This window comes from Neoarius graeffei, chromosome 11 (assembly GCF_027579695.1).
Source record: "Neoarius graeffei isolate fNeoGra1 chromosome 11, fNeoGra1.pri, whole genome shotgun sequence".
Classification (NCBI taxonomy): Eukaryota; Metazoa; Chordata; class Actinopteri; order Siluriformes; family Ariidae; genus Neoarius; species Neoarius graeffei.
In genome coordinates, this window is record NC_083579.1 from 11,291,003 (window position 1) to 11,318,420 (window position 27,418).

Here is a 27,418-nt window from a genome sequence, read left to right on the forward strand (position 1 = left end):
GGAAAAAACCCAGAAATCTGGAGTGTGCATAGGTATTCACCCCCAAAGTCAATGCGTTGTAGAGCCACCTTTTGCTGCAATTACAGCTGCAAGTTTCTTGGGGTATGTCTCTATTAGCTTAGTACATCTAGTCACTCGGATTTTTCCCCATTCCTCAAGGCAAAACTGCTCCAACTCCTTCAAGTTAGATGGGTTGTGTTGGTGTACAGCAATCTTCGTTATGCCACAGATTCTCAATTGGACTGAGGTCTGGGTTTTGATTAGGCCAGGGGTTTTCAAAGTGTGGGAGAGTCAGCCCCCCCTCGGAGAGCAAATAAACAACAGCACCCCCCCCCCCCCCCCCTTACAATTTTTGTTGTTGCTATACTTAATGTTCTATTCGTATTTAAAAAAAAAATTGTTCACATTATTTTTTCTTTTTCACATTTTAAACATCTGTGCTTTTTAAAACATCTTGTTTTACACATTTTAAACATCTCATAGCATCGTTAGCTAGCACCTCTTGGCAGACAACACACTGTGGCAGTGGAGCATCTTCAGATCCAGTCCATGAAAATCCAAACTTTAAATAATCGTGGTCATGCTTCCTTCTTTTTCCAGTCCCCCAGGATTCCGCGGGCCTTTTTTGTGATTGTTGCGGGCTAAAATGTCTGTTGCGGGGGTTTCCAAAAAAATTGCGATGAAAGTTGCGGTGTTTAGGTTTTTGTTGCGATTCCATTGCGGGAGGAAGTGAAAGTTGCGAGAAATTGTTGCGATTTTCTCTTTTTGTGATTAAAATTGAGTGATATGTTAAATATTAAGTTATTACTGAAAAACTATTGATTAAAAAAACAAAGACACTGAGAAATGGTCCTATAAACAACTTTATCAATATAAAAGATTACCAGGACTACAAAAATGCAGAAAAATAGGCTTTACTTATCCAAATGCACCTGTTGGTTCAAAAGTTAAAGTGCAGAGAACCTCACAGCACAACATGAAGTTGCCTTAAAATATAATATAAATGCCTCAGCTTTCATGTAAGAAAAAAAATAATTAATACTAGTACTGTGTGCAGGCAGTCTCTCCTGAAGACTAAATTAAACAATAATTATAAACTAATAAAATAAATGGCTCAGGCTTCATAGAAGAAAAAAAACAATTTGAACAGAATCTCACAGTATGATGCTGAAGCTGCCTAAACAATGGAAAATAAAATACCATTTTGGCAAAAATGTTGGCATCCATTAATTTCTTGTATTAAGTAAAAAAAAATAAATAAAGTGCACACAGTCCTTCACTGTAAACATAACACACTTTCAGTAACAGAATTTAAGCCTACATAAACACTGACTCACACATCATGCAATGTTGCCAGATACTGCTGACGTTTTCCAGTCCAAAATATATTCAAAACCCGCCAAAATGCACTTGAAACCGCCAATCTGGCAACACTGCGCGCATGCTGCTTCTCTTGAACATAGACATCCGGAAGTAAGGCGGAAGGTAGTTTGTCGACATCACCTCAAGACGATGCCAACAATTGGTCAAATTTGCGGGAAAGTTGCGGTGATTGGATATAATTGCAACACCGCCCTGAATTCACGGGGATTGGTTGAATTTGCGCTGAAGTTGCAAATCGCAACATCCTGGAGGCTCTGTTTTTTTGCTTGGCCGTCTCCTCACTCCCTGTAGCTTTAGGTACTAAAAATCGATCCATTTTGTCTCACACATTGCGCCCCCCCTGAAGAACTCTGGCACGCCCCACACTTTGAAAAGCCCTGGATTAGGCCATTCCAAGACATTTAAATGTTTCCCTTTAAACCACTCCAGTGTAGCTTTAGCAGTATGTTTTGGGTCATTGTCCTGCTGGAATGTGAACCTTTGTCCCAGTCTCAAACCTCTGGCTGACTCAAACAGCTTTTCTTCCAGAATTGCTCTGTATTTAGTGCCATCTATCTTTCCTCCAGTCCTGACCAGCTTTCCTGTCCCTGCAGATGAAAAACATCCCCACAGCATGATGCTGCCACCACCATGCTTCACTGTAGGAATGGTGTTCTCAGGGTGTTGGGTTTGTGCCACACATGGCATTTCCCATGATGGCTGAAAAGATCAATTTTAGTCTCATTTGACCAGAGAATCTTCCATGTGTTTGGGGAGCCTGCCACATGCTATTGGGCAAACGCCAAATGTGTTTTCTTAAGCAATTACTTTTTTTTTTTTTTTCTGGCCACTCTTTCATAAAGCCCCACTGTGGAGTGTATAGCTTAAAGTGGTCCTATGGACAGATCCTCCCATCTCCACTGTGGATCTTTGCAGCTCCTTCAGTGTTATCTTTGGTGTCTTTGTTGCATCTCTGATTAATGCCCTCCCTGCTTGGCCTGTGAGTTTTGGTGGACGGCCTTCTCTTGTCAGGTTTGTAGTGGTGCCATGTTCTTTCCATTTTGCTATAATGGATTTAATGGTGCTCCATGGGATATTCAAAGTTTGGGATTTTTTTTTTTTATAGCCCAACCCTGATCTATACTTCTCCACAACTTTGTCTCTGATCTGTTTGGAGGCTCATTGGTTTTCATGTTCCTTGTTTAGTCATGTTACAGAGTCAGGATCCTTCCAGAACAGGTTGATTTATACAGACATCATGTGACACTTTGATTGCACACAGGGGGATCTTAATCAACTAATTATGCGACTTGTGAAGTGAATTGGTTGGACCAGCTCTTATTTAGGGGTTTCATACAAAAGGGGGTGAATACCTACGCATAGTCCAGATTTCTGTGTTTTTCATCTTAATTATTGTTTGTGTCACAATAAAACAGCAATTTGCACTTTTAAAGTGGTAGGCATGTTGTGTAAATCAATTGGTGCTAGCCCTCCAAAAATCCATTTTAATTCCAGCTTGTAATGCGACAAAACAGGCCAAACACTAAGGGGGATGAATACTTTTGCAAGACACTAGTCCATACAATCTGTCTATCCATCCACTGGTATGAATTTTTGTGCCTGCCTGTCTACCCCCCTGTCCATCTATCCACCTGTCTTTTTGTCCATCCATTTGTCTGTCTTATCTATACGTGTCGTTCCACCAGATTTTCATGGCAGATACTCAGATGATGGATTCTGAGTTCTACTTGCTGCATTACACTACTAAGCCTCCGTATGCAGGAAATGGAAACCAAAGTGAAATTGGACCAAGGGAAGTTACTGTAAATCTGGCATGAAGTCATGTGCGTGCAACCCAAAATGGTCCGTTTTCCAGGCAGAAATTTGGCCTTCAAAATGTCCATGATGTTTCAGCTCAGTCTAAAGTTTTTTTTTTTGTTTGTTTTTTAACCAGAATGACACTACTTTTTACTATGGGTTTGCAAAACAGCTATGGGTAATTTGATGCCTCATTGATTGGTTGCATACATATGGTCCCCATCACAAATTAACGATAAGGGACCCTTTCAGCCCTCATATGGCGCCTGTGGCTCTGGTTCTCAGCTTGGTCTCACACAGGTGGCTTCTGGAACATAGCTTGGATTGCCAGGCTTGGGCGGTCCAGGGTAGTCTGGTACCGTAATTGAGTGTTGAACCCAAAGAGGTGGAGGTCCTCTTTTTTACGCAGTCCTTCCACCTCTTATGGGGCCTCCCCCTGGACCGCTTCCCCTGTTTAAGCTCGCTGAAAAGCAACTGCTTGGGGATTCTGGTGTCGTCCATCCTGGAAACATGGCCAAGCCAGCGGAATCTCTTCATTTGAAGCATGGTTGTCAGAGTCCGGACTTTCCAATAAGCTATCTTAACTTGCTTCAGATGTTTGCGAGCAGATCTGGGCTGATCAGAACCGTGGGGTCCACAAGGCTTTGCCTGGGGTCCGTCATGCCTGCTGTTTAGCTGCCCAGATTTATGATGCAGATGTAGTTGCTGATTTGATGTTTTCAGGTATCTCATCTCATTATCTCTAGCCGCTTTATCCTGTTCTACAGGGTCGCAAGCAAGCTGGAGCCTATCCCAGCTGACTACGGGCAAAAGGCGGGGTACACCCTGGACAAGTCGCCAGGTCATCACAGGGCTGACACATAGACACAGACAACCATTCACACTCACATTCACACCTACGGTCAATTTAGAGTCACCAGTTAACCTAACCTGCATGTCTTTGGACTGTGGGGGAAACCGGAGCACCCAGAGGAAACCCACGCGGACACGGGGAGAACATGCAAACTCCACACAGAAAGGCCCTTGCCGGCCACGGGGCTCGAACCTGGACCTTCTTGCTGTCAGGCGACAGCGCTAACCACTACACCACCGTGCCGCCCGTTTTCAGGTATGTAGCACAAAGGTTTCTACAACAAGGGGTTGCTAGCCCCAGGCAGTGGGCAAGCAGGCTACCCTTGTCCATGCTTGCGTTCCTTGATGAGTAGATTATGGAGTGGAAACACAAAGTAACACATGACCACATTTTTGTTCAAAGAGGCTGATTGTTGAAGGGCCAGTGGGTTGACCCAAGCAGGGACTGACCCTGATTTAAAAAAAAAAAAATCAGGGTTTATTCCCCTAGGTCTGCCACATCCTGCAGAACCAGTGGCACCAACGTGGCAGCACAGCGGATGGTCTTCACCATGTGAGAGGCTAGATGGTGGGCTATGATGTTGGGTTGGCCCATTTTGTCCGTGCTTGCATTCCTCGGTGAGTAGGTTATGGAGTGGAAACACAAAGTAACACATCACCACGTTTTGTTCAGAGAGGCCGATTTGTTGAAGGGCCAGTGGGTTGACCCAAGCAGGGACTGACCCTGATTTAAAAAAAAAAAAAATAGGGTTTATTCCCCTAGATCTGCCACGTTCTGCAGAACTAGGGGCGCCAGCGTGGCAGCACAGCGGATGGTCTTCACTGTGCGAGAGGCTAGGTGGTGGGCCATGATGTTGGGTTGGCCCATTTTGTGCTTCACACAACACTGGATATGGGGAGACCAGTCTTGGACACCTACATGTTAAATGGCCAACCAGAAAGGTGCTACTCCACCAGTGATCCTTGCATTTTTGGCATTGTGCCAATTATGTCGGACTATTAGTCGCTGATACTCTTTCTAACGTGGGACCAACTTTAACCTGGACAAAATGTTACCAACAAAGCTAAAACTTTTGTTGATGCAAGATAGTCAGTCATAAAATGTATTTTTTTTATTCTTTTTAACCTTTGGACATACAGTGGTGAAAGAAGACATGGAAACCAGGAGTCAGAATCAGTCAGTACATGGACAGTGAATGGACGCTGTCAAGTGTTGACTCGTTTCCGGTTCTGGACAGTAACTACATGGTGGTCGTTTAAAACGAGTCCTTGTCTCAAGTCCTCTAGAACCAGCCTCAGTCCAAAACAGTCGTGGATGATGTTAAAAGTGGTAAATGTATCCCACAGGGGCGCTATTGAAGTGATTTCTTTGTTGATGGTTACGGGATCAGCCTGTGAAAACGGTGCAAAATATTGTGCGCGTTTCTACGCATTCTGTAAACGGAGCATCTGGGACAAAAATCCCGTAGCGCGACACTTATAGCTATCCATCTGTCTCTTTGCCTTCCAGTCTTTCTGTTTTAGTCCTTTGTCTCCCTGTCTGTCCTATCAGTTTGTTTTTTCTTTTCATCAGTCTCTGTCACCTCATCTGTCTGTCCGTCTAATAGTCTCCCTGTCTCTGTATGTTACTCTTTGGGGAATCTTTCTGTCTATTTGTTCGTCTCATTGTTTAAATCATCTCTAACATTGTGAATGAAGTTCATCCCTGCGCCGTGCACACACACCTGTACTTTTTCTTTCAAAGCAAATCTGTCTGAATTGCGTTTTTAAAACCTCTTCGATAGAGAATCTCGGCGCTGTATCCAGGGGATACGGATCGTCTCTGCAGGATGTCTCTCATCGAAGAGGGCGATCCCAAGAGGATAAACATGGCTCATCTGTGTGTGGTGGGATCGCACGCTGTCAACGGAGTCGCTCGTATTCACTCTGAAATCGTCAAAACCACAGTGTGAGTTTAAATGAATAAATAAATAAAAATACTTGCTGCGTACTTATTTAATCCAGTGCCAAAGTAGGAGCATTTTGTTACTGAAGTGTTAAATTTTGCTTTTGCTTTTCCACTGAAGTTTTAAAGACTTCTACGACGTTGAGCCCGAGAAGTTTCAGAATAAGACGAATGGCATCACGCCCCGGCGCTGGCTCCTGCTCTGTAACCCCGGCCTGGCTGAGGTCATCGCTGAGGTAAAGGTCTCGCAGGGCTACGTGATTGATGACTGGAATGGAGTTCGAACCTTTATGTATTATCATGATTCTCTTCTAAAGCATGATTTCATGGGTTAAAAAAAAAGAGGAAGAGAGAGAGAAAGATGGCCTTCAGCCTGTAAAACTGCTGTTCCGTCTTTCCCTTCCTTTTTGGATTAATGTCCTTTGAGATTTCCTAGATTGTTCCTTTCTCCCTTGCTGTGCTGTGATTAGTGTTTTAAAGTTGGTCGTGTGTTTGTGTGCGCGCGTGCAGAAAATTGGTGAGGATTTCCTGAAAGACCTGTACCAGCTGAAGAAGCTGCTGGACTATGTTGATAACGACGCGTTCATCAGAGACGTGGCAAACGTCAAACAGGTCAGTGGATCTTTATACAACATGTTTAACCTGGGGAAGGGGGATAAACTGATTCTTCGATGCATCTTTATTCTGTGTGTGTGTGTTTTATAGGAAAACAAGCAGAGGTTGGCTGCATATCTGGAGAAAAAGTACAAGGTTCAGATCAATCCAGAGTCCATTTTTGACATTCAGGTGAAGAGGATCCACGAGTACAAGCGGCAACTGCTGAACTGCCTGCACATAATCACCTACTATAACCGTAAAAAAGACGCACATACACACGCATTCTTGTACTTATATCTTTGTGGGGACCCTCAATAACATCATGCGTTCCTGAGCCCCTAACCTTAAAGGTCATAGGCAACGGTTTTCAATTTATGCGCATTTGAAACTTTATATGTTAAACCCTCTGTAATTTTCTTCTGGTCCCAAGAAGTATTGTTAATAAGTAATAATTAGTGCTGTCAAAAATGTCGCGTTATTAACGCGTTAACTTGACTCAATTTTAACGGTGATAATTTTTTTTATCGCGAGATTAACGGTCTGTGACATGATGCCACGCCCCGCACAGCCAGAGTCCTCTGCCCTCCCCCGAAGAGCCACTGTGCTCGGCTTAAGTTTCATTTTCCCATCGGCGGCTCCAGCCCCACTTTGCAGTGGCTGTGACAAGACGTATTATGCTCTGCAATAAAAAGAAAAAAAACATTGGTACAACCAGTGTTCGAACTATGCCGATATTTTCGGGGGGTCCCTTATTTTCCCTTGGGGGGGGTGCTTGCGCTTGTCTCAGAGCGCGGATCTCCATCACGCGCTCACTTCAGATATGCAAATGCTTCCCGTTACACACGATTGCTATGTCAATAAACATCATTTTGCCAATATTTTAGAGACCCCCCAACATTTCCCAAATCATGTTTTCAAGGGATCTCATGTCTGTTTCAGGGGATCTCGGATCCCCCGAGTACCCCCGTAGTTCGAACGGTGAGCAAGCCCATTCACTTTTTTATGCTGATAAGAGAATTACAATGGTTTTTCATGTGACAAAAATGTGTGATTCAATTGCGATTAATCGCGAGTTAACTATGACAGTCGCGACATTAATCGCGATTAAATATTTTAATCGCTTGACAGCACTAGTAATAATTAAAATAAGTTAGTGCAGATCGCGGCCAATTTCTGTTCGGAGATTTTCGTGACCACTCGGCGCGTGACGTCATTTAAGACAAACAAACCGCTTGAGTTGAGTCCACTTCCGTTTACTTGCATTGCCGTTTGGCTTGAGTGCAGACGTGCGTTCAGGAATTTCCAAAGAAAACCCTGCCTTATTGTTGTGCAGTGAACTGTAACAACGGGACCGGTTCAGGAAGAAGTTTTTACCTTTTTCCGAGAGAGGAGACGAGGCGGAGAAAGAGGATTGGCTTTTTCCGAAAAAGGAGAAGAGGCGGAGCGAGTGGGTTGGCTTTTTCCAAAAAAGAAGAGGCGGAGCGAGTGGGTTGGCTTTTTCCAAAAAAGGAGATGAGGCGGAGCGTGTGGGTTGGCTTTTTCCGAAAGAGGAGATGAGGCAGAGAGAGTGGATTGTGCACCTGAAACAAAATCAAGCAGTCAAAGAAGAAACGGACCAGCAACGTTCAAGCAAAAAGGAGAAGATTGGAGGTCAACATTTTTACTTTTGCTTGCAATTGACAAGTCAAGAATCCTGAGGGATCCTGTACAATCATTGTGGAAATGAGACAAAGGGATATTTCCTCGCTTAGATTAGGCTATAAATAGTATAATGCTGCGGATGGCAGGTTAACGTGGCCTACTGGCGCACTGTCAAGTAATCGTTCCCTATATCCACTCGGGAGGGCGGTTTAATTATTCTTCAAAAGGGCTCTTATTTAGTATTACGACGAAAGTAGAAATGTATCATAACTATCAGGATAAATCGTTTGGGCGCGAGTCTTGTTGAGGATCGGAGTCACCGCGATCAGAGTTGACTGAGTCGCTGTCCGATTCCGAGACCACAGGGTCAAACCAGTGAGCCACATTCACGGATTGCTTCGCAACGGCCATAGGTTCATACATATATGATTTCACTTCTCTATATTCAATTTGGAGAGTTCCTACTTCAAAATCGCTATCGCCTTCAGACATTTTACACAACCTCTCACGACCAAAGTCCGTACACGTGTGCTCGGTTCGCAAGTAAACACAGAGCTGCTCCTGGTCTGTTTGGCTTGAATGACGTCACGACGACGGTCCCCTGGCGGTGAAGGTGCGCATAAGTGAGATGTAAACAAACCTCCGGAAATTGGGCAAAACGGTATATTTTGACCGTTTTATTCAATTTTAGGGTGCAAATTAGACACCAGGAAGATTGAATTCGCTTTTTGGCTTCTTGTTCTAGACAATAAAGTTGATATTCTACGTTTCGCCTCCGACCATTGCCTATGACATTTTAAACTTGAATGCACTTGGCCCACTGATGTTCAAGCTTCGCTCAGCTTTTTCATGGAAGGACACATCTTCCTTGACAGCATGGAATGACTTCATCACTCTAAAAAGGCCTTTTGACCTTTAACCATCACAACTAAATGCCTAACCTGAATCCTAAAGCAAAGTCTTAAAGCCTGGTTTCACGATACAGATAACTAGAAATAAATCAGTCCCCTGCAGTTTGTGGTTGGTGTTCACACCTATAGCCCAGGCCTGGGTTTATCCTTATTGGTGAGATTGCGTCTGGAGCAATTTTTTTTTTTTTTTTTCTCCCCCCCCCAGACCTGGACCTGATCCGATAGAACATCTGACCAATCAGATAATTGTTTAAACCAGCAACCACGTATATTTATTTCCCTGAGTGGCTGGACCAACCGATATTATTGTCAGGATTATAGCTGTAGTGTGACTGCTCCAGACTGGAACTCAATTCAGGTATAAGGATGGTCATAGGTATGGTTATCGGTGTTGTGGGACCGGATCCTTAACTCTCAAATGGCCCTTTGAAGAAGTGAGGACCATCCCAAAAATGTCCAAACTCTGTTGGTTAGAGGGGGAACATGTACCAGTCCTCAATATGTAACGTGTGTGATAATAAATTAAACAAATGGTTACTTTGGCAACACTTTTATAATAAAACAGGCAGCAGTTAAAGGTAGACTGCCTTTCAGCTTTTTCAAGTGTAGGTCATAAATTTATTTTTGTTTGGTGGACCGAAAGCTACTGAATTCGAATCACAGACTTCCAATTTTATTAGCTTTTTTTTTTTTAAATAGAACAATTAATGAATTTAGAGCTCCATGGCCCTAAATTCGCCACTATTTTTTCCTGCTTCACCATGACCCAATACAAACTATATCATGCATCACATGGTGGGCTTTCCCCGTTCGCGCAAGGCATTGTGGGATACAAATTTGAACCAGGAGAGAAAAATGGAGGACGTGAGTGTGCGAATGAAACGTGAAAGACTGACTACAGTAACAGAAAGCAAGAAGAAAAGATGTTATGTTATATACGAATGAAAGGAAACGCAGGACCAAACTAATAAATATCGGCACTCAGCGAGCACCTCGGTGTGATCAGCTGTTCGTTTAGCGACAGAATGATGGAACTGTCAGTGCACGCTCAAAGGTAAACCTGAGCATGCGCGCACACACACGGACTTCCTCTGTCTGCCTGACTGTGCGAAGCGAGCAATTTCATGCGCATTATTTGCTTTAATCCCCTCAAATTAAATAACTTCCCAGCCACAGAGCAGCCTGATATTTTGAGATATTACAGAAATAAACCATGCATCACAATGACCAAATTTCAGACGGAGCTAAATTTCACCAATTTTATGAAATCGAAAGGCCGTCTAGCTTTAATAAATGGTCCTTTTAATAACGTGATCATCTGAACAAATATAAATAGGTTTGCAAAAAACAGAGGATGCTGTGGGTTCCTCCTCTTTGGCATTTGTCTGCTTTAAAGGTTTAAAAATCTATTGACTCCAATTGCTGTAAATCGAAGTAAAAAATTTTTTAAAACTCATAAAAATACCAAATACGTAATCTTTTTGTTAAACACACCCCACCCCCCATTAAATTTACAAATCTAGTGAGAAACATGCTTCATTATGTCTAGTCCAGGGATATCATGTTATTTATTTAAAACGCAATATTTATAGTTCTTCCTAATTTTGAGCTTGGCGTAACACCATGTTTTCTTTTACAGGAATCAGAAAAGAGCCAAACAAGAAGTTTGTACCCAGAACAGTCATGATTGGAGGCAAGGTGGGTCCTGAGTTCAGCTCACTGTATAAACAGGATGTATTTTGTGATGATGTAAAGGAATCGGAGTACTCTTGGGTGGATTTCATTTTTTATTTATTTATTTTATTTTTTTTAATACGTCTTCAAAACCTCAACGGGCAGGCAAAAGGGTGGTTTTTTGTTTTTTTTTTTTAAATCCAAGGCAATGTGGTTCTTGACTCCTTCTGCCCCCTGCAGGCAGCACCAGGGTACCACATGGCAAAAATGATCATTAAACTGATCACCTCGGTGGCAGATGTGGTGAATAACGACCCGGTGGTGGGCGACCGGCTGAAGGTGATCTTCCTGGAGAACTACAAAGTCTCACTGGCTGAGAAAGGTGAGCTGTAGTTCTGTAGTCTATAGAAGATACTTATTTTCCTACAACGGCACGTTCTGAAGTGTTTTTTATTCCTTATAACACAGTAATTTGACAGCTATCTGATCATGCATTATACTTTTTATCATTAAATTATGTTTTTGTCCTGGTTTCACAACATTAAATAAGTCAGTTATGGTTATTGCTCACGTTACAGTAGCTGTAAAGAGTCAGCAACCTCTTTTTTCCTTTTTCTGAAAGATTATAAAACCAGAACCATGTTTCACAGATGGGATAAGGTTCTTATGCTGGAGTGCAGTGTTTTTCCTTTCTCCAAACATAACGCTTCTTATTTAAACCAAAAAGTTCTATTTTGGTCTCATCCGTCCACAAAACATTTTTCCAACAGCCTTCTGGCTTGTCCACGTGATCTTTAGCAAACTGCAGACGAGCAGCGGTGTTCTTTTTGGAGAGCAGTGGCTTTCTCCTTGCAACCCTGCCATGCTCACCATTGTTGTTCAGTGTTCTCCTGATGGTGGACTCATGAACATTAACATTAGCCAATGTGAGAGAGGCCTTCAGTTGCTTAGAAGTTACCCTGGGGTCCTTTTGTGACCTCGCCGACTATTACACGCCTTGCTCTTGGAGTGATTGTTGTTGGTCGACCACTCCTGGGGAGGATTACAATGGTCTTGAATTTCCTCCATTTCTACACAATCTGTCTGACTGTGGATTGGTGGAGTCCAAACTCTTTAGAGATGGTTTTGTAACCTTTTCCAGCCTGATGAGCATCAACAACGCTTTTCTGAGGTCCTCAGAAATCTCCTTTGTTCGTGCCATGATACACTTCCACAACATGTCTTGTGAAGATCAGACTTTGATAGATCCCTGTTCTTTAAATAAAACGGTGCCCACTCACACCTGATTGTCATCCCATTGATTTGAAAACACCTGACTCTAATTTCACCTTCAAATTAACTGCTAATCCTAGAGGTTCACATACTTTTGCCTCTCAGATATGTAATATTGGATAATCTTTTTGTCTTATTTGTTTGAGTTCTTTTTATCTACTTTTAGGACTTGTGTGCAAATCTGATGATGTTTTAGATCATATTTATGCAGAAATATCGAAAATTCTAAAGGGTTCACAAACTTTCAAGCACCATTGTACGTGACTGAGGATGTGGTTATGTTTGTCGTTCAGTGATCCCAGCAGCAGATCTGTCCGAGCAGATCTCCACTGCTGGCACGGAAGCTTCCGGAACGGGCAACATGAAGTTCATGCTGAACGGCGCCCTCACCATCGGCACTATGGACGGCGCTAATGTGGAGATGGCGGAGGAGGCAGGAGAGGAGAACCTGTTTATCTTCGGCATGAGGGTGGAGGACGTGGAGGCCCTGGACCGCAAAGGGTAAGACTGGAGGAGAGGGAGAAATTAAAAACTATCTTTTTAATCAAGAAACTCTATAAGCTGTGATTTTGCACATAGGAGTCGATAAGATCCATCATGTCGAGCGTGTATCCCGATTACACAGGTGTAATGTTCAGGGGTGGGTTTCCCAAAAGCCTCTTAACTAGGAGAGAGAGTGTTCATTATGCTGCTCGCTTGACCATTTAATTATTAACTTTGTGCTGCGATGCTTAAGGGAAACTCAAGCCAGATCAGTGATCTAATAGTTAAAGAAGCTTGGGCCTAATTTTAATTTTTGCATCAATGCCTTGCATGACCTCTGACCTTAACCCTGTACCCTGGGGCTGACTTTGGGAGTCCATAGGATAAGCTTGAGTAAATAATACTGTCTGAATTTAAACTAATAAAAATTTCTGAGATGTAAAGTGACACAAACTCATTTTAACTTTTTCATATTTGTTTGTTTAATTTCAGTTGTACGTTAATAGATGGCTTTTGGTTTTCTTTGCATGTGTGTGTAAATATGTACGTGCACTTGTGTAGCTACAACGCCCGTGAGTACTATGACCGCTTGCCGGAGCTCAGACATGCGGTCGATCAGATCTACACAGGCCACTTCAGCCCTAAAGAGCCAGAGCTGTTCAAGGACGTTGTCGACATGTTGATGCATCATGACCGGTACGCAACTCTGTGTGCGCGCGCACCCCTATAGCAAAATAAAGTCAAACTGTTTAGAAAGCTTTAACTCTATATATCCAAAGAACCCTTGAGAAACCCTTTTTTCTCATTTGTAAAAATGTTCTCTATTCTCTTTCTTTAAAATTTGCTTTCTTTGAAACTGAGAAATACATTAATAAAAATGCTTTTTGTCTCAGGTTCAAGGTATTTGCCGATTATGAGGCTTATATCAGCTGTCAGGAGAAGGTCAACAAGCTGTACACGGTGAGTGGAGCAGAGCCTTACACACACGTGCGTGCATGCCCACACTCTACAGAAGTGTAATTTGCTGCATAAATTTGCGAACACTTTTTTTTCAAAATGCATAGATTTTTGTTTAAAGGATATGGGACATGAAACATAAAAGCACGTTATATCAGTTTCTTTCCATTAAAAATATGAATTAATTGCATCAACAAATACAAAATCATCTATTAAATTCAGCAAAATCGTTATATTCGTGATGATTATATGGCATTTCTGCTCGACTTCCGATATGCATTTTTTGCAACCGGAAGAGCCGCTGTCACGTGATCATACGTAACAAAAACTTTCGGGCACAGCACAAGCGGGTAGATGAATGGAGAAGTGGATGACAAGAAAATTGTTTTTATAGTCTTTAAAGTACATTGGACATCATGGTGTATTGTGCTGCTTATGGTTGCAATAATTCCAATGGGAAATTCCAATGGGAAATGCCCTGGAGTAAGTTTTTTTGCATTCCCCAAGGACCCGAAGCTGAGGAAAGTGTGGGCTCACCTGCGCATGCGCAGTAGGCTTTGCGCATGCGCAGTAGGCTTGGTAGGACAAATCCAAGAGGTAGGATAACTTTACAGAACACCTGTTGAGAAAACTTTGCACCTACTGTTTCCCACAAACTGTGTTCGGACCATTTCACTGAGGATTCTTTCAACATTAATACTCAGGTACTGAGCGATATTAATACATGAAACAGGAAGTATAAGGATGAGAAAAAAAACAGTTTAAATCGGGAAGCTGCGCACATTTGCGCCAGGCTGCACAAATGTGCGCAGCTTCCCGATTTAAACTGTTTTTTTTTCTCATCCTTATACTTCATGTTTCATGAATTAATATCGCTATTTTTTTTTTTTTTAAATCGGATCTGCGCGATTCAGCCGTGAAAAAGGCGGCATCCGCCGAAAGGCGCGCTGTTTGCATCCCTGCACGGAGGCCAGGGGACAGGGCAGGAATATTTTTGTTGATATGAGTGATCCGGTGCGATTTCACGACCCCTCTGTTGAAGACCTCTGCGCTAAGCGACTGAAAGCCGAGGTAAGGATTAGTATTATAATTTTGGGTGCATCAGTTATTGATTATCATAATTCTGACTCGTTTCGCCATTTTGAATGTTTTCATCTCGGACTCTGGAAGCATTGTATCTCAATCAATCTCGAAAAATATCAGCAAAAAAAAAAAACTAGCTTGCAACGGACTTTAGCTAGATCTATGATGAACTTTCAATGTATGATACAAAAATAATACTTCTTTCAACAGATCATTAGCCTTTGAGCAGAATTGTTTTTAACTTGCCAGGATGTGTTATCAAGCCGACCGCTTTCAGTTTCATGAGGGCTGAATGAACTCTCACTCTCAGAATCATCTGACCCGTCAGAGTAAAGACAAGATCCATGTTCATGTGAATTTCCAGCTATCGGTTCGAATTGATAGGGTCTAACTTCACATCTCTGTGAAACATCGGGAATGTCACTGTCGATGGTGTCCATTTCGGTAACCTGTTTACATTAGATTCCCAAGTGCTGGCTCCTTGGAAAGTTTTTGTTGCGTCACGGGTCACGTGACCACCTAGCTCATTAACGAATCCTTGTTTTACATTGATGTATAAAAAACTTGAATAATGTGATAATTTTCACATTTTTGACGCCCTGCAGTGATTTAGATGGCATTTCTTATGTCCTTTATACATAATTATGCCCAGGTAAAAATCCATGTCCCATATCCTTTAATTGGCTAATGATCGTGTAAAAATGGTCTGCAACTGATCACGATGAAATGGCAGGTGGCTGGGTCCTGTCTGCCACAGGACGTCTCGAAGCTGTCGGACGCTTTTTGGAAGTCAATGAAAGTAACATGCAGTGATTAGTTGAACTCCATTATGGTATTCCTGACGATAGGATCCGCATCATCCAGGAAATCTACAGTGGCGTGAAATGTCGTGGTTGTTCACGAAGGTAAAGTGTCTAAGGAATTTGAAGTCACTGCTGGAGTAAGGCAAAGCTGTCTGCTCTTCCTGAGGCTATTCGTCTGCTAAGCAAGCTCGGCTACTAATTGCGATTTTAAATGGTGCACGGCTGGCTACTGATCATGATTTAAATGCTGTGCAGAGAGCTACTGATGACGGGGGAAAACGGTTTGCAATTGAGGTTTTTCACCTGACGTCACAGGGTCACGTGACGCCCCGGTGTCCGCCATTTTGAAGGTCAAGCTGGAGCGCGCTGCTTAATTTGAGGGGGAGCAAGCCGGAGCGCGCTCCGGCAGCTATTTACACTGGATCCGGTGTAAATAGCTGCCGGATCATAATTACAGTAAACTAGTAAATACAGTAAAGGAAAAACTTGAGACTGAAAGGTTTTAAGTCATCCAAATGACTGAACGTAAACATTGCTACAGTAACATACCAGCTATGATGTTGACATTAGCTAGTGCTAACAGCTAGCTGCTAGTGCACTGCTACAACTACACCGACTCTAATAATACAGTTCTTGGTCATTGCCTGGTAACAGCAAATTTATAACGGGCCATGTCTCAACAGACTAAGAAGTTATTTCAATGACATTTAATAACGTTTTGTTTATCCTGAGGGCCGAAAGTAAATGAGAATGTGAACAAACCTTAGCTGTAATAAGATGGCGACCACCGGCTCCAGGGACGACCCGCTGATGTAGGCATGTTACCCAGCCTGACACAAAATATTTGTAGGCATCCAAACTCTTATACGCTTTCAGATCAATACCTGTGTATGGCGATGGGTTTTTAACGACATAGGTATACAGATCATGTGGGCCGAAGTCAGGTAAAGACGAGGGCTTCGTGTACTTCCATACGTCAGTGAACAATCCTGGTGGAAGCAGGTAAACGTCGTTCTCTAAGCCTCCTAACCTCAATTTTTGCAAATACCTCTCCCTTTGCTCGCCCTGTAAATGCCCTACGTCGCTGGATAGTGAAGGTGTTTTCTGCATCTCGCTCCTTTTTCTTTTATGTTTTTCGTTTGTCGCCTTCCTCGCATTCAAACCGACTCGAGCCGTGACGTCCAAAATGGCAGCCTCACATGACTTGGTCACGTGGGTGAAAAACCTCAATTGGCTGCTAATCGCGATTTTAAATGGCGCATGGTTGGCTACTGATCGTGATTGAATGGGGTGTGCACGGCCAGCTACCGATCACAATTTGAATGGCGCATGGCCAGCTACTGATGACGGGGGAAAAATGGTTTGGAATTGGCTACTAATCACAATTTTAAATGGCGCATGTGGGGCTGGCTACCGATTGCAATTTTAAATGGCGTGTGCGCGGGGCAGACTACTGATCATGGAATATCGGATTGGTCCTTCCCTGTGAAAGCAGCGGTTGTTGGCCGTGTTGAAATGTGAAAACTATCCTTTACTAAAACTCGTACTCTGCTCCTATGTATAAAAATGAAAAGCTTGAAAGACTGTTAAATCTAAATCCTTCAGCTATCCGTCAGTGAGAACCCAGGTTCTCAACAGAACCTAACAGTAGTGTCTGTATATGGGGATGGGTCCTTGTAGACCCTCTTATGGAAAGTAGGAACCATTTATGTATCTAAATAACAGTGTCATCCACATTTGATTTGCAGAACCCTAAAGAATGGACCAAGAAGGTGATCAGAAACATCGCCAGCTCTGGAAAGTTCTCCAGCGATCGCACCATCTCAGAATATGCACGTGAGATCTGGGGGGTGGAGCCTACAGATCTGAAGATCCCACCGCCCAATGAGCCTCGAGACTGAGGGGCGGGGCTGACACAGCGGACTGGCCAGTGACTTGATGCGTACTGTTCCTTCGTTCTTTAATACTGTGTGTGAGGTGTGATTCAGTTTGGTCACATGGTTATGATTTGATGGATTTAAAGATTGAGGATCTCCCCTTCCATAGCCAGTAGATTATTCTGTGTGTGTTTTCATGCTTCGACTCTTTAATCCTGAAAGTGTATAACATTTTAAACCCCCCCCCCCCCCCCCTTTTTTTTTTTTTTGTGCCTTATCCAACACCTTTGATTAAAATCTGCTATTATCACATAACTTTGTGCCTGGAAGCTAGAAAAGCCAAAGATAGTCTTCTCTTATCTATTGTGAAATGTAAGGACAATTTTATACACTCTTTATGCAATTCTACTAAAGGGGGAATGGGAGAAAATGCATTACATTGTGACCTAGCAACTGCAGTTAGAACACATTTAGCTCTGCTAGCACTTGTACTACGTAGCACAGTTAGCAATTAGCACTTTCAGTTATGTGCAGTGGTTAGCACTTGGTGTATCTCAGCTCTTACGTTTTGGATATTATTATATAGCACAGTTAGGATTGAAGAAATGCTAGCTCATGTGTTGTGATTAGCATGGATGCCGTGATCACTGTCCACATCATCTGTCACTTTTTAAATTAAATAATTATAGATTATAATTCTAAAGTTAATGACTCAGCACTTTTCTTCAGCGCGCTAAACACTTGCATTGCACTAAGCTAACGGAGGCGCGAGTTAATCTTTATTTGAGCTTTTCCTGACTCCAGGCCCATGACCTACGTTGCTTCCATTTGTTCTTCTAAAATGTCTGGCATCAAAACAAAGTAAATCCAGTGGAACATTAGAAGGGCAACAATCCAACATTTTTTATGTTAAAATCCGGTGTGTGTGTGTGTGTGTGTGTGTGTGTGTAAACAAGCCTCTTGTGATCATTATACATTTTGAAAAATGTACATGTGTATCTTGATGGATTTTTGTGTTCAATCAGATTGTGGTTTTACACCCTTTACATGAGCACTGTATGAAAAATTCAACACATTTGCGTTCAGTTTAAAGAATAAAGCTGTTTAAAAGGACGAACGGATGCAGTGGTGAAATGTGTTTTTTGTTTGGGCGCTTTTTTTTCTTTTTTTTTTTTAAACTAAACCATTGATTTGTTGTGAGGTGATGGAAAAGGAGAGTGGAAAGATAGGGGGAGTGAGGGATGGTGAGCGAGGGAGTGGCATGAGTGATGGGGAAGAGAGAGTGAGTGGAAAAGGAGAGAGGGAGTGATTGATAGAGAGAGAAGGGGTGATGGGTGGAGTGAGGGATGGGGGAGTGAGAGAGGGCGTGGCATGAGTGATGGGGAGAGTGTGAGAGAATGAGTGATAGAGAGGGAGTGGTGTGAAGAAAGGGAGAGTGAGCAATGGCAGGGGTGTCAAGCATTTTTAATGGGGGGGTCCTCCCTCAGAAAACTTTTACTTGATTAGATGCCATTTCCTGCATTCTGGTGTATTTTTAACAGGTTGTTAAACACCTAATTTTACCTACAAAAGTCTCATTCTCATCTCATTATCTCTAGCCGCTTTATCCTTCTACAGGGTCGCAGGCAAGCTGGAGCCTATCCCAGCTGACTACGGGCGAAAGGCGGGGTACACCCTGGACAAGTCGCCAGGTCATCACAGGGCTGACACATAGACACAGACAACCATTCACACTCACATTCACACCTACGGTCAATTTAGAGTCACCAGTTAACCTAACCTGCATGTCTTTGGACTGTGGGGGAAACCGGAGCACCCAGAGGAAACCCACGCGGACACGGGGAGAACATGCAAACTCCACACAGAAAGGCCCTCGCTGGCCCCAGGGCTCGAACCCAGGACCTTCTTGCTGTGAGGCAACAGCGCTAACCACTACACCACCGTGCCGCCCCTACAAAAGTCACTTGCCGTAATTCAATGATTATTTTAGAGACTCAACAATAAGTCCTCATTCAACTAGTCCATATATTCATCAGCCTGTTTTTAAACCCACTGCTCTGCCCAAGATAATGAGATGAAATGTGACACAATTTATCACCAACAATGACTTTATGGGTGCGTTTTACTTTTTATTTTGTTTCCTTTTTTATTTAGTTTTAGATGTACCACAACATGCCACTGTGCCAAGCAATAGTGACACTCAACTGTATGTTTAAAAATAAGAATATTCATAATTTCACACAATGAACAGGCATGACATGGCATCATGCAAACTTCACGACACACAATCACTGTGTCAAGCAACGGTGACATATAAAAAATAACTTCGCACAATGAACAGGTGCAATTTTGTTCACCACCAACAGTGACTTTAGTGGGTGTATTTTACTTTTTTCCGATTTAGTGATATAACAAAAATGACGTGGTATCATGCAGTCTTCATAACAAAATTACACTGCCAACTTCACACAATGAACAAGTGCAGTTTTGTCAACCGACATGCAATGGTGGTACTACAGTAACATTTACAGATTAGTATAACAAATAGATTTATAGATAGAACTCCTTCTTACATTGGTGCCACCACAATTTCTACCACTTCATAACTTTTATCCCCCTTTCCTTCACAATCCACCTGAAATAACATCCGTCTCTCTCCATTGCTTTCCTTTCTACTATTCCTTCCCCAGACACTGATTTCCCATGTTACTTTCCAGAAAACTGGCAAAGACCAGACAAAACAAGTTCTTCAAATCACAACAGGGAATCAATAAATATCATCAGAGCAGACTTGACCTCATTCTTGGCATTACAGTAAGGTCAGCCTACTGGGTTTGAATTAAATGATAGCTAACATTAAGCTAGCTGATACATCTCCGAACATTGACTAGCCAGCTAACTGCACTATCATTTCCATTGGAACAAAAAAAACCTGTCCTGTGGGGAAATTTTGACTTAATTCCAGCTTCTTTGTAAATAATTTCCTTATGTCCATTGTGTCTGGGGAGGAGCAAATACTGCAAACAATCCATCATCAACCAAGAATACTCCATTAGGCTAAGCTTATTTCATTGTTTAGTTGAACATTAATTTAACGTGGCCTAGGGTTAATTTGAGGGCATATAACAAAAGAATAAGGTTTTAGCAAAAGCTAGATATTGTGAGGTGGCAATGGGGCTGACGTCACCTCCTCCACTTTCCAGCAGCTGCACCAACATGTCTTTGCTTGCACTGAGATTCACTCACGCATGGTGAAGAGAAGCTACCAGCTGTAGTCAATCATGATCACTAACAGGAAGTTAAGAGACCTCGGCCTTGGCAAGATCTCATCTCATCTCATTATCTCTAGCCGCTTTATCCTGTTCTACAGGGTCGCAGGCAAGCTGGAGCCTATCCCAGCTGACTACGGGCGAAAGGCGGGGTACACCCTGGACAAGTCGCCAGGTCATCACAGGGCTGACACATAGACACAGACAACCATTCACACCTACGGTCAATTTAGAGTCACCAGTTAACCTAACCTGCATGTCTTTGGACTGTGGGGGAAACCGGAGCACCCGGAGGAAACCCACGCGGACACGGGGAGAACATGCAAACTCCACACAGAAAGGCCCTCGCCGGCCCCGGGGCTCGAACCCAGGACCTTCTTGCTGTGAGGCGACAGCGCTAACCACTACACCACCGGGCCTTGGCAAGATAAGAAACATTTTGGAAGTTTCAGCACCTCTGAATGAATAAGTGAATGGATGTAAATTTTTGACCTTGCAGGTATAATTTGGACCCTGTGCTGATTTCAGAAAACCCAAAGAAAATTAAAACTTGTGCACCAAATCATAGTGGTTTTCTTTATTAAAGACGTTTGCTGTACAATCATTCTGCCACAGAAAAAGAACGGTTCAAAGAAATTACCGAAAGCCTAAATATTGCCATGACATTCATATCCAAGATGACATTCACGTCACTGTATGTGCACTGACATGTTCCAGTGTTGAAAACCCTGCCAGGTTATGTGAGTTTGCGAAAGTGATTATAGAAACCAGAAACGTGGATGACCTGCTCCTAAAATATTTACTGACATCTCATCTTTGTCAGTTTCAATCTGGCTTTGAGACCAGAATGTTAAAGTCTTCTTCTGGCATAACATTTAGTCACAGCCCCATAAGTTTCTATTTACGCAACATGCCCTTCAGGTAATGAGAAAGCCTGCATGAAGATTTGTTGATAATAGTGGTGGCAAGCTTGCACAATTCCCGCCTGCACCACTTGATTCCACAGCAGTGATCCGATGGCAGGCCATAGGGCGAGACGATTGGGCCAGTAAGGAGCTGCACCACTGATGCTGGTTCCCTCGTGGAGCGGGGTGCCAGAGCTCCATTGGCCACATCGTTTCAGGGTTCCAGCCAAGCCTTCACGGCTACCGTGGCGGCGCCAGGGCACACGAAGTCCCCACCGTACTTCAACTTGGCTGGCAGTCCCTTACTTTGATACGTTGCCAGCCGGGGGACGACGTGGACGTGGAGTTGAACTTCTCCCCCAGCGTCCCTCAGGTACAGGGGAAAGGGCACCTGATATAAAGGTAGCATTATTCAAATAAGTCATCAGAATAAACCGTCTTATTTCACTTGGCTGTTTAATCCACACTCTGAAAAATGGCAAATCTGAATCCACATCAGCCTGAAGATGTAAGAAAGTAAAATACTTTTTCAAAAACAGCAATTTAATGTCTTTATTTGCTCTCGACTACTGTATATCTCCTAACTTATACATACACTCACCAGACACTTTAATAGGAACTTGTTCTTGAGTCTAAGATCCCTGTTCTTGGCTGCAGGAGTGGAACCCAATGTGGTCTTCTTTCTGCTGTTGTATGCTGAGATGCTTTTCTGCTCACCACGGTTGTAAAGAGTTGCTATGCATTACTACATCCTTCCTGACAAAAAAGCTCGAACCAATCTGTCCATTTTCCTCTGACCTCTCTTATCAACAAGGCATTTGTTTGCACTCACAGAACTGTCGCTCACTCACTCAATGATGTTTTTTTGTTTTTCGCACCATTCTGTATAAACTCTCGAGACTGTTGTGTGTGAAAACAAACCCCAGGAGCTCAGCCGTTTCAGAAATGCTCAAACCAACACCCATGTCACAGTGAAAGAAAGTCACACTTTGAGATCACAATTTTTCCCATTCCTCTGTTTGAATAAAGTGAACATTAATTAGCTGAAGCTCTTGATTTGTATCTGCATGATTTGATGCATTGTGCTGCTGTCAAGGGACTGGCTGATTAGAGAACTGCATAAAACAGGACAACAGGTGTATGGGTGTTCCTAATAAAGTGGCCGGTGAGTGTGCGTTGTACAATCATTCTTCCTAAGAAAAAGAAAAGTTCAAAGAAATCATTAAAAGCCCAATATTTCCATGACATTCATGTCCAGGACGAGTGTATGTAAACTTCTGACCTGAAACGTGCGATGTGAATGAGAGGTGGGGAGCTAAATAATTTTCTAGAGGAATCTGGACACTCATTAAGAGCTGAAACGGAGATTATGTCTTTCAAAAAGAAAGGATGCACTTTTGTGACGCCTATTTACATTAAACAATGCAAAATAGGAAAAAAGATTTGCATTTGACTCACCTTCGTATGGCTGCCATGCCAGATAAAGAAAAAAGGAGCTACTATGCTATAATGTGAAAACCTTTTTGTTATAACAAGATATTTTACGACATAATTTAATGACATCATCTTGTGACAAGAAACTTCTTATAACAATGCAGTATTCATCATGTTTTTGTATAAATATGCAGATTGTTTTAGAAAATCATACGGTACTATTTCTCGATAATCACCTCGAGCGACTCGGCAAAACGGCGGCCAATCACTTCATCACCATAAGTGAGGAAGAATTATTACAAATGATGAAAGAAAATGCTGTTCCTAAAAGCACTAAAGATGCCACAAAGTTTGGTCTAAAACTATTCAAAAGTAAGGTGGAATTGTGATTTATTTTATTTATTTCATGGGGCAACCATGGCCGGAAGGTTAGAGAAGCAGCCTTGGGCCCAAAGGGTTGTCGGTTTGATTCCCAGGACCAGCAGGAAAAATGTGAGGGGAGTTGAGTGAATGAACAGCACTTTCCCTTCCCTCTGTATCATGGCTGAAGTGCCCTTGAGCAAGGCATCGAACCCCCAACTGCTCCCTGGGTGCTGTAGCGTACATAGCTGCCCACTGCCCTGGGTGTGTGTGTGTGTGTGTGTGTTCACTGCTTATATGGACTTTGAGCTCTAGAGGATGCACAGTTCATCCTGTAATTTTCAAAGTAGTTGATTTCTTAAAGCATTTGACAGCCCTCAGATGTTGTAAATGCTGCTGCCAATCATTACTGTAAATAATGGTAACTCTCAAATAGGCAGCAGCATACACACTGTGTGGGCAGAGGATTCTGTCCATGAGTTGTTGAAATGTTGCTCCACAAAAGCCTCTGAATCGTCCTCTGTACCCACCTTGTACAGTTGAACATGCGATTTGGCCACAGCATCCACGGGTGATCTGGACCCTGGTCCAGCTGCTCCTGCCGGTCCTCTGCCTGGGCCTGGAGCAGAGCCCAAAAGCACTGCTAATGCTCTGCGCACAGCATGACAAGGGCCTGATGTTGAGCTTGGTGGCTGCTGACAGTGATCTGGAGGATCATGGCGACTGGTGCGGACTCACTCCATGATGGTGCTTTCTCCTCAATCCCAGGTTTTGGCACCAGTGTCACATTCTTGTAGCTCGGGGAGCAAGGAAATGGAAACAGGAACAGCTATGTTTAAAGAACGAAACTTTTCATATTTTCAATTCTTCACAGGAGCCATTGTTTACCTTGGCAGCTTTATACACTCTTCCCATAACTGGCATATCCAGCATCATGAGGTAGTCACCTGGAATGCTTTTCTGTTAATAGGTGTGTCTTGTCAAAATTTACTCAATGCAATTTCTTGCTGCAAGAAATGTATTTTTGCTTTCTAACACACACACAGAACTGGGCTGCTCAGCTCTTTCTCTCTCGATACTGGTTTCTCTCTTTGAAAGAACACAAATGACACACAAATAAATTGGCAGGAATCAAAAAGGTGAAACTCACATGTTACCAGTTGGTTCCACCGGACTCCTCGCTGCCCACAGCGGACACTCGATCACATCCCCGCTTCCACACTTGCCTTCTTAACGTGTTTGAGATAAAGCAGTAAATCGTAAATAGTACAGTAAATAGCTCTATTCTACAACTGTAGTAATCCATATTATATTAAGAACCGCTCAACTAAGTAAAGAGAAACGACATCCATCATTAATTCCAGACATGCAGTGACTTTTAATGAATAACAATAAAAAACAAAACAAAACATTGAATTAGACAGCGTGCCCAAACTTTTGACAGTGTTCGTTTCATGAGTTACTCACAATCCTGCATTGTTATTGTTTTTCGAGTTTTCTTTGTATAGACAGTGTTTCTGATGTCACTGAGATTATTCTGCCCTTTTGTTTTTCCTTTTATTGTTACCACTACTACTGTTACGAGCTTTATTACTACTGCTACTACTATTACCGCTCCTGCCCCTACTGTTACTCCTAATGCCCCTATTACTACTACTACTATTACTACGGCTGCTACTACACATCTTATAGGCATGCAGTGGTACAACTACAACCCCAATTCCAAAAAAGTTGGGACAAAGTACAAATTGTAAATAAAAACGGAATGCAATAATTTACAAATCTCAAAAACTGATATTGTATTCACAATAGAACATAGACAACATATCAAATGTCGAAAGTGAGACATTTTGAAATTTCATGCCAAATATTGGCTCATTTGAAATTTCATGACAGCAACACATCTCAAAAAAGTTGGGACAGGGGCAATAAGAGGCTGGAAAAGTTAAAGGTACAAAAAAGGAACAGCTGGAGGACCAAATTGCAACTCATTAGGTCAATTGGCAATAGGTCATTAACATGACTGGGTATAAAAAGAGCATCTTGGAGTGGCAGCGGCTCTCAGAAGTAAAGATGGGAAGAGGATCACCAATCCCCCTAATTCTGCGCCGACAAATAGTGGAGCAATATCAGAAAGGAGTTCGACAGTGTAAAATTGCAAAGAGTTTGAATATATCATCATCTACAGTGCATAATATCATTATAAGATTCAGAGAATCTGGAAGAATCTCTGTGCGTAAGGGTCAAGGCCGGAAAACCATACTGGGTGCCCGTGATCTTCGGGCCCTTAGACGGCACTGCATCACATACAGGCATGCTTCTGTATTGGAAATCACAAAATGGGCTCAGGAATATTTCCAGAGAGCATTATCTGTGAACACAATTCACCGTGCCATCCGCCGTTGCCAGCTAAAACTCTATAGTTCAAAGAAGAAGCCGTATCTAAACATGATCCAGAAGCTCAGACGTCTTCTCTGGGCCAAGGCTCATTTAAAATGGACTGTGGCAAAGTGGAAAACTGTTCTGTGGTCAGACGAATCAAAATTTGAAGTTCTTTATGGAAATCAGGGATGCCGTGTCATTCGGACTAAAGAGGAGAAGGACGACCCAAGTTGTTATCAGCGCTCAGTTCAGAAGCCTGCATCTCTGATGGTATGGGGTTGCATTAGTGCGTGTGGCATGGGCAGCTTACGCATCTGGAAAGACACCATCAATGCTGAAAGGTATATCCAGGTTCTAGAGCAACATATGCTCCCATCCAGACGACGTCTCTTTCAGGGAAGACCTTGCATTTTCCAACATGACAATGCCAAACCACATACTGCATCAATTACAGCATCATGGCTGTGTAGAAGAAGGGTCCGGGTTTTTGGCGCATCATAAAACGGAAGAGACGACAAAAAAGACCTAAGACAGTTGAGCAACTAGAATCCTACATTAGACAAGAATGGGTTAACATTCCTATCCCTAAACTTGAGCAACTTGTCTCCTCAGTCCCCAGACGTTTACAGACTGTTGTAAAGAGAAAAGGGGATGTCTCACAGTGGTAAACATGGCCTTGTCCCAACTTTTTTGAGATGTGTTGTTGTCATGAAATTTAAAATCACCTAATTTTTCTCTTTAAATGATACATTTTCTCAGTTTAAACATTTGATATGTCATCTATGTTCTATTCTGAATAAAATATGGAATTTTGAAACTTCCACATCATTGCATTCTGCTTTTATTTACAATTTGTACTTTGTCCCAACTTTTTTGGAATTGGGGTTGTAGTAAATAGATTAATAATAATAATAATAATAATAATAATAATAAATTTGTTGTCTGTCTAAATGTTTATGCTAAATCAAAAAGTCAGTCCAGATTCAGCTGAATATTGATTATTGTTGTTGTTGTTGTTGTTGTTTGTTTTGCATATTCTGAGAATTTCTTTGTGTTGTGCAGGGCAGGTTTGTCTCTATGGGCGTGTACTCGACCTGACACTGATATGGCATTCCTGATGACCTCATTTATTCATTTCCCGCCATCATCAAGTGATATTTTTGGTCATTTTTCCACCTACAAAATAAAATCGAAGAGTCAATACAGCAGCTATGTGTTGCCGCGTGGACTTAGACAATGTGGACTTAAATGTCTCAAGAATTTACAGTTCATCCTGTAATTTTCAGTGTCATGGATTTCTTAAAGCATTTTTAATGCATGATGGAAAAAAGGACAAAGATTGTCACTATATATGGGTGTGTCTTTTACATTTGATTGTACTGAGAAAGGTCTGACTGAAAACATTGTGCTTTACACTTGGTCACTTCTAATACCGTTCTCCTTTTTTCTGTGATGCATTAATAATGCTTTAAAAAAAATCCACTACTTTGAAGATTCAACATTTATTTGTTGTGTGACTTCCCTCTACACCACATTTGAGTTTGGAGTTGTGAAAATTTATGTCAAATAAAATTCCACTGTTATATACCACCTTATATTCTATCCACATTCACTGGATATGAGCAATCGCGTGCTCTGATTTAGCTACTCTACAATTAGGATATCAGCTCATACACCGTGAGGAGAGAAAAACAAAATGGCGGAGCATGTTGCTGAACCAACCCAGGACAAAATAAAAACTCGAAAACAAACCCCCCAAAAATACAAAAAAAGCAACAAAATATGGAATAAAA

The 27,418-nt window shown here is 42.3% G+C and overlaps 1 protein-coding gene and 1 long non-coding RNA gene across 2 annotated transcripts in view; one reads left to right on the plus strand and one right to left on the minus strand.

Moving 5' to 3' along the window:
- pygb (phosphorylase, glycogen; brain) overlaps positions 1 to 18,396 on the plus strand; it is a 50,881-nt gene extending 32,485 nt beyond the window's left edge. Inside the window, exons 11-20 of the mRNA XM_060933410.1 lie at positions 5,817 to 5,980; positions 6,099 to 6,213; positions 6,488 to 6,589; positions 6,683 to 6,830; positions 10,766 to 10,824; positions 11,041 to 11,182; positions 12,366 to 12,573; positions 13,117 to 13,251; positions 13,449 to 13,515; positions 17,147 to 18,396. Coding sequence (XP_060789393.1) covers positions 5,817 to 5,980; positions 6,099 to 6,213; positions 6,488 to 6,589; positions 6,683 to 6,830; positions 10,766 to 10,824; positions 11,041 to 11,182; positions 12,366 to 12,573; positions 13,117 to 13,251; positions 13,449 to 13,515; positions 17,147 to 17,299 — 1,293 coding nt within the window. The 3' untranslated portion in view covers positions 17,300 to 18,396. The remainder of the gene's footprint in view (positions 1 to 5,816; positions 5,981 to 6,098; positions 6,214 to 6,487; positions 6,590 to 6,682; positions 6,831 to 10,765; positions 10,825 to 11,040; positions 11,183 to 12,365; positions 12,574 to 13,116; positions 13,252 to 13,448; positions 13,516 to 17,146) is intronic.
- Positions 18,397 to 21,120: 2,724 nt separating this feature from the next.
- Positions 21,121 to 24,519, minus strand: LOC132894107 (uncharacterized). The gene is made up of 3 exons (XR_009655614.1): positions 24,394 to 24,519; positions 23,774 to 24,190; positions 21,121 to 21,840 (listed from the first exon to the last, which is right to left on the minus strand). It is a non-coding gene; the product is annotated as an uncharacterized LOC132894107 (long non-coding RNA).
- Between the last annotated feature and the right edge of the window lie 2,899 nt (positions 24,520 to 27,418).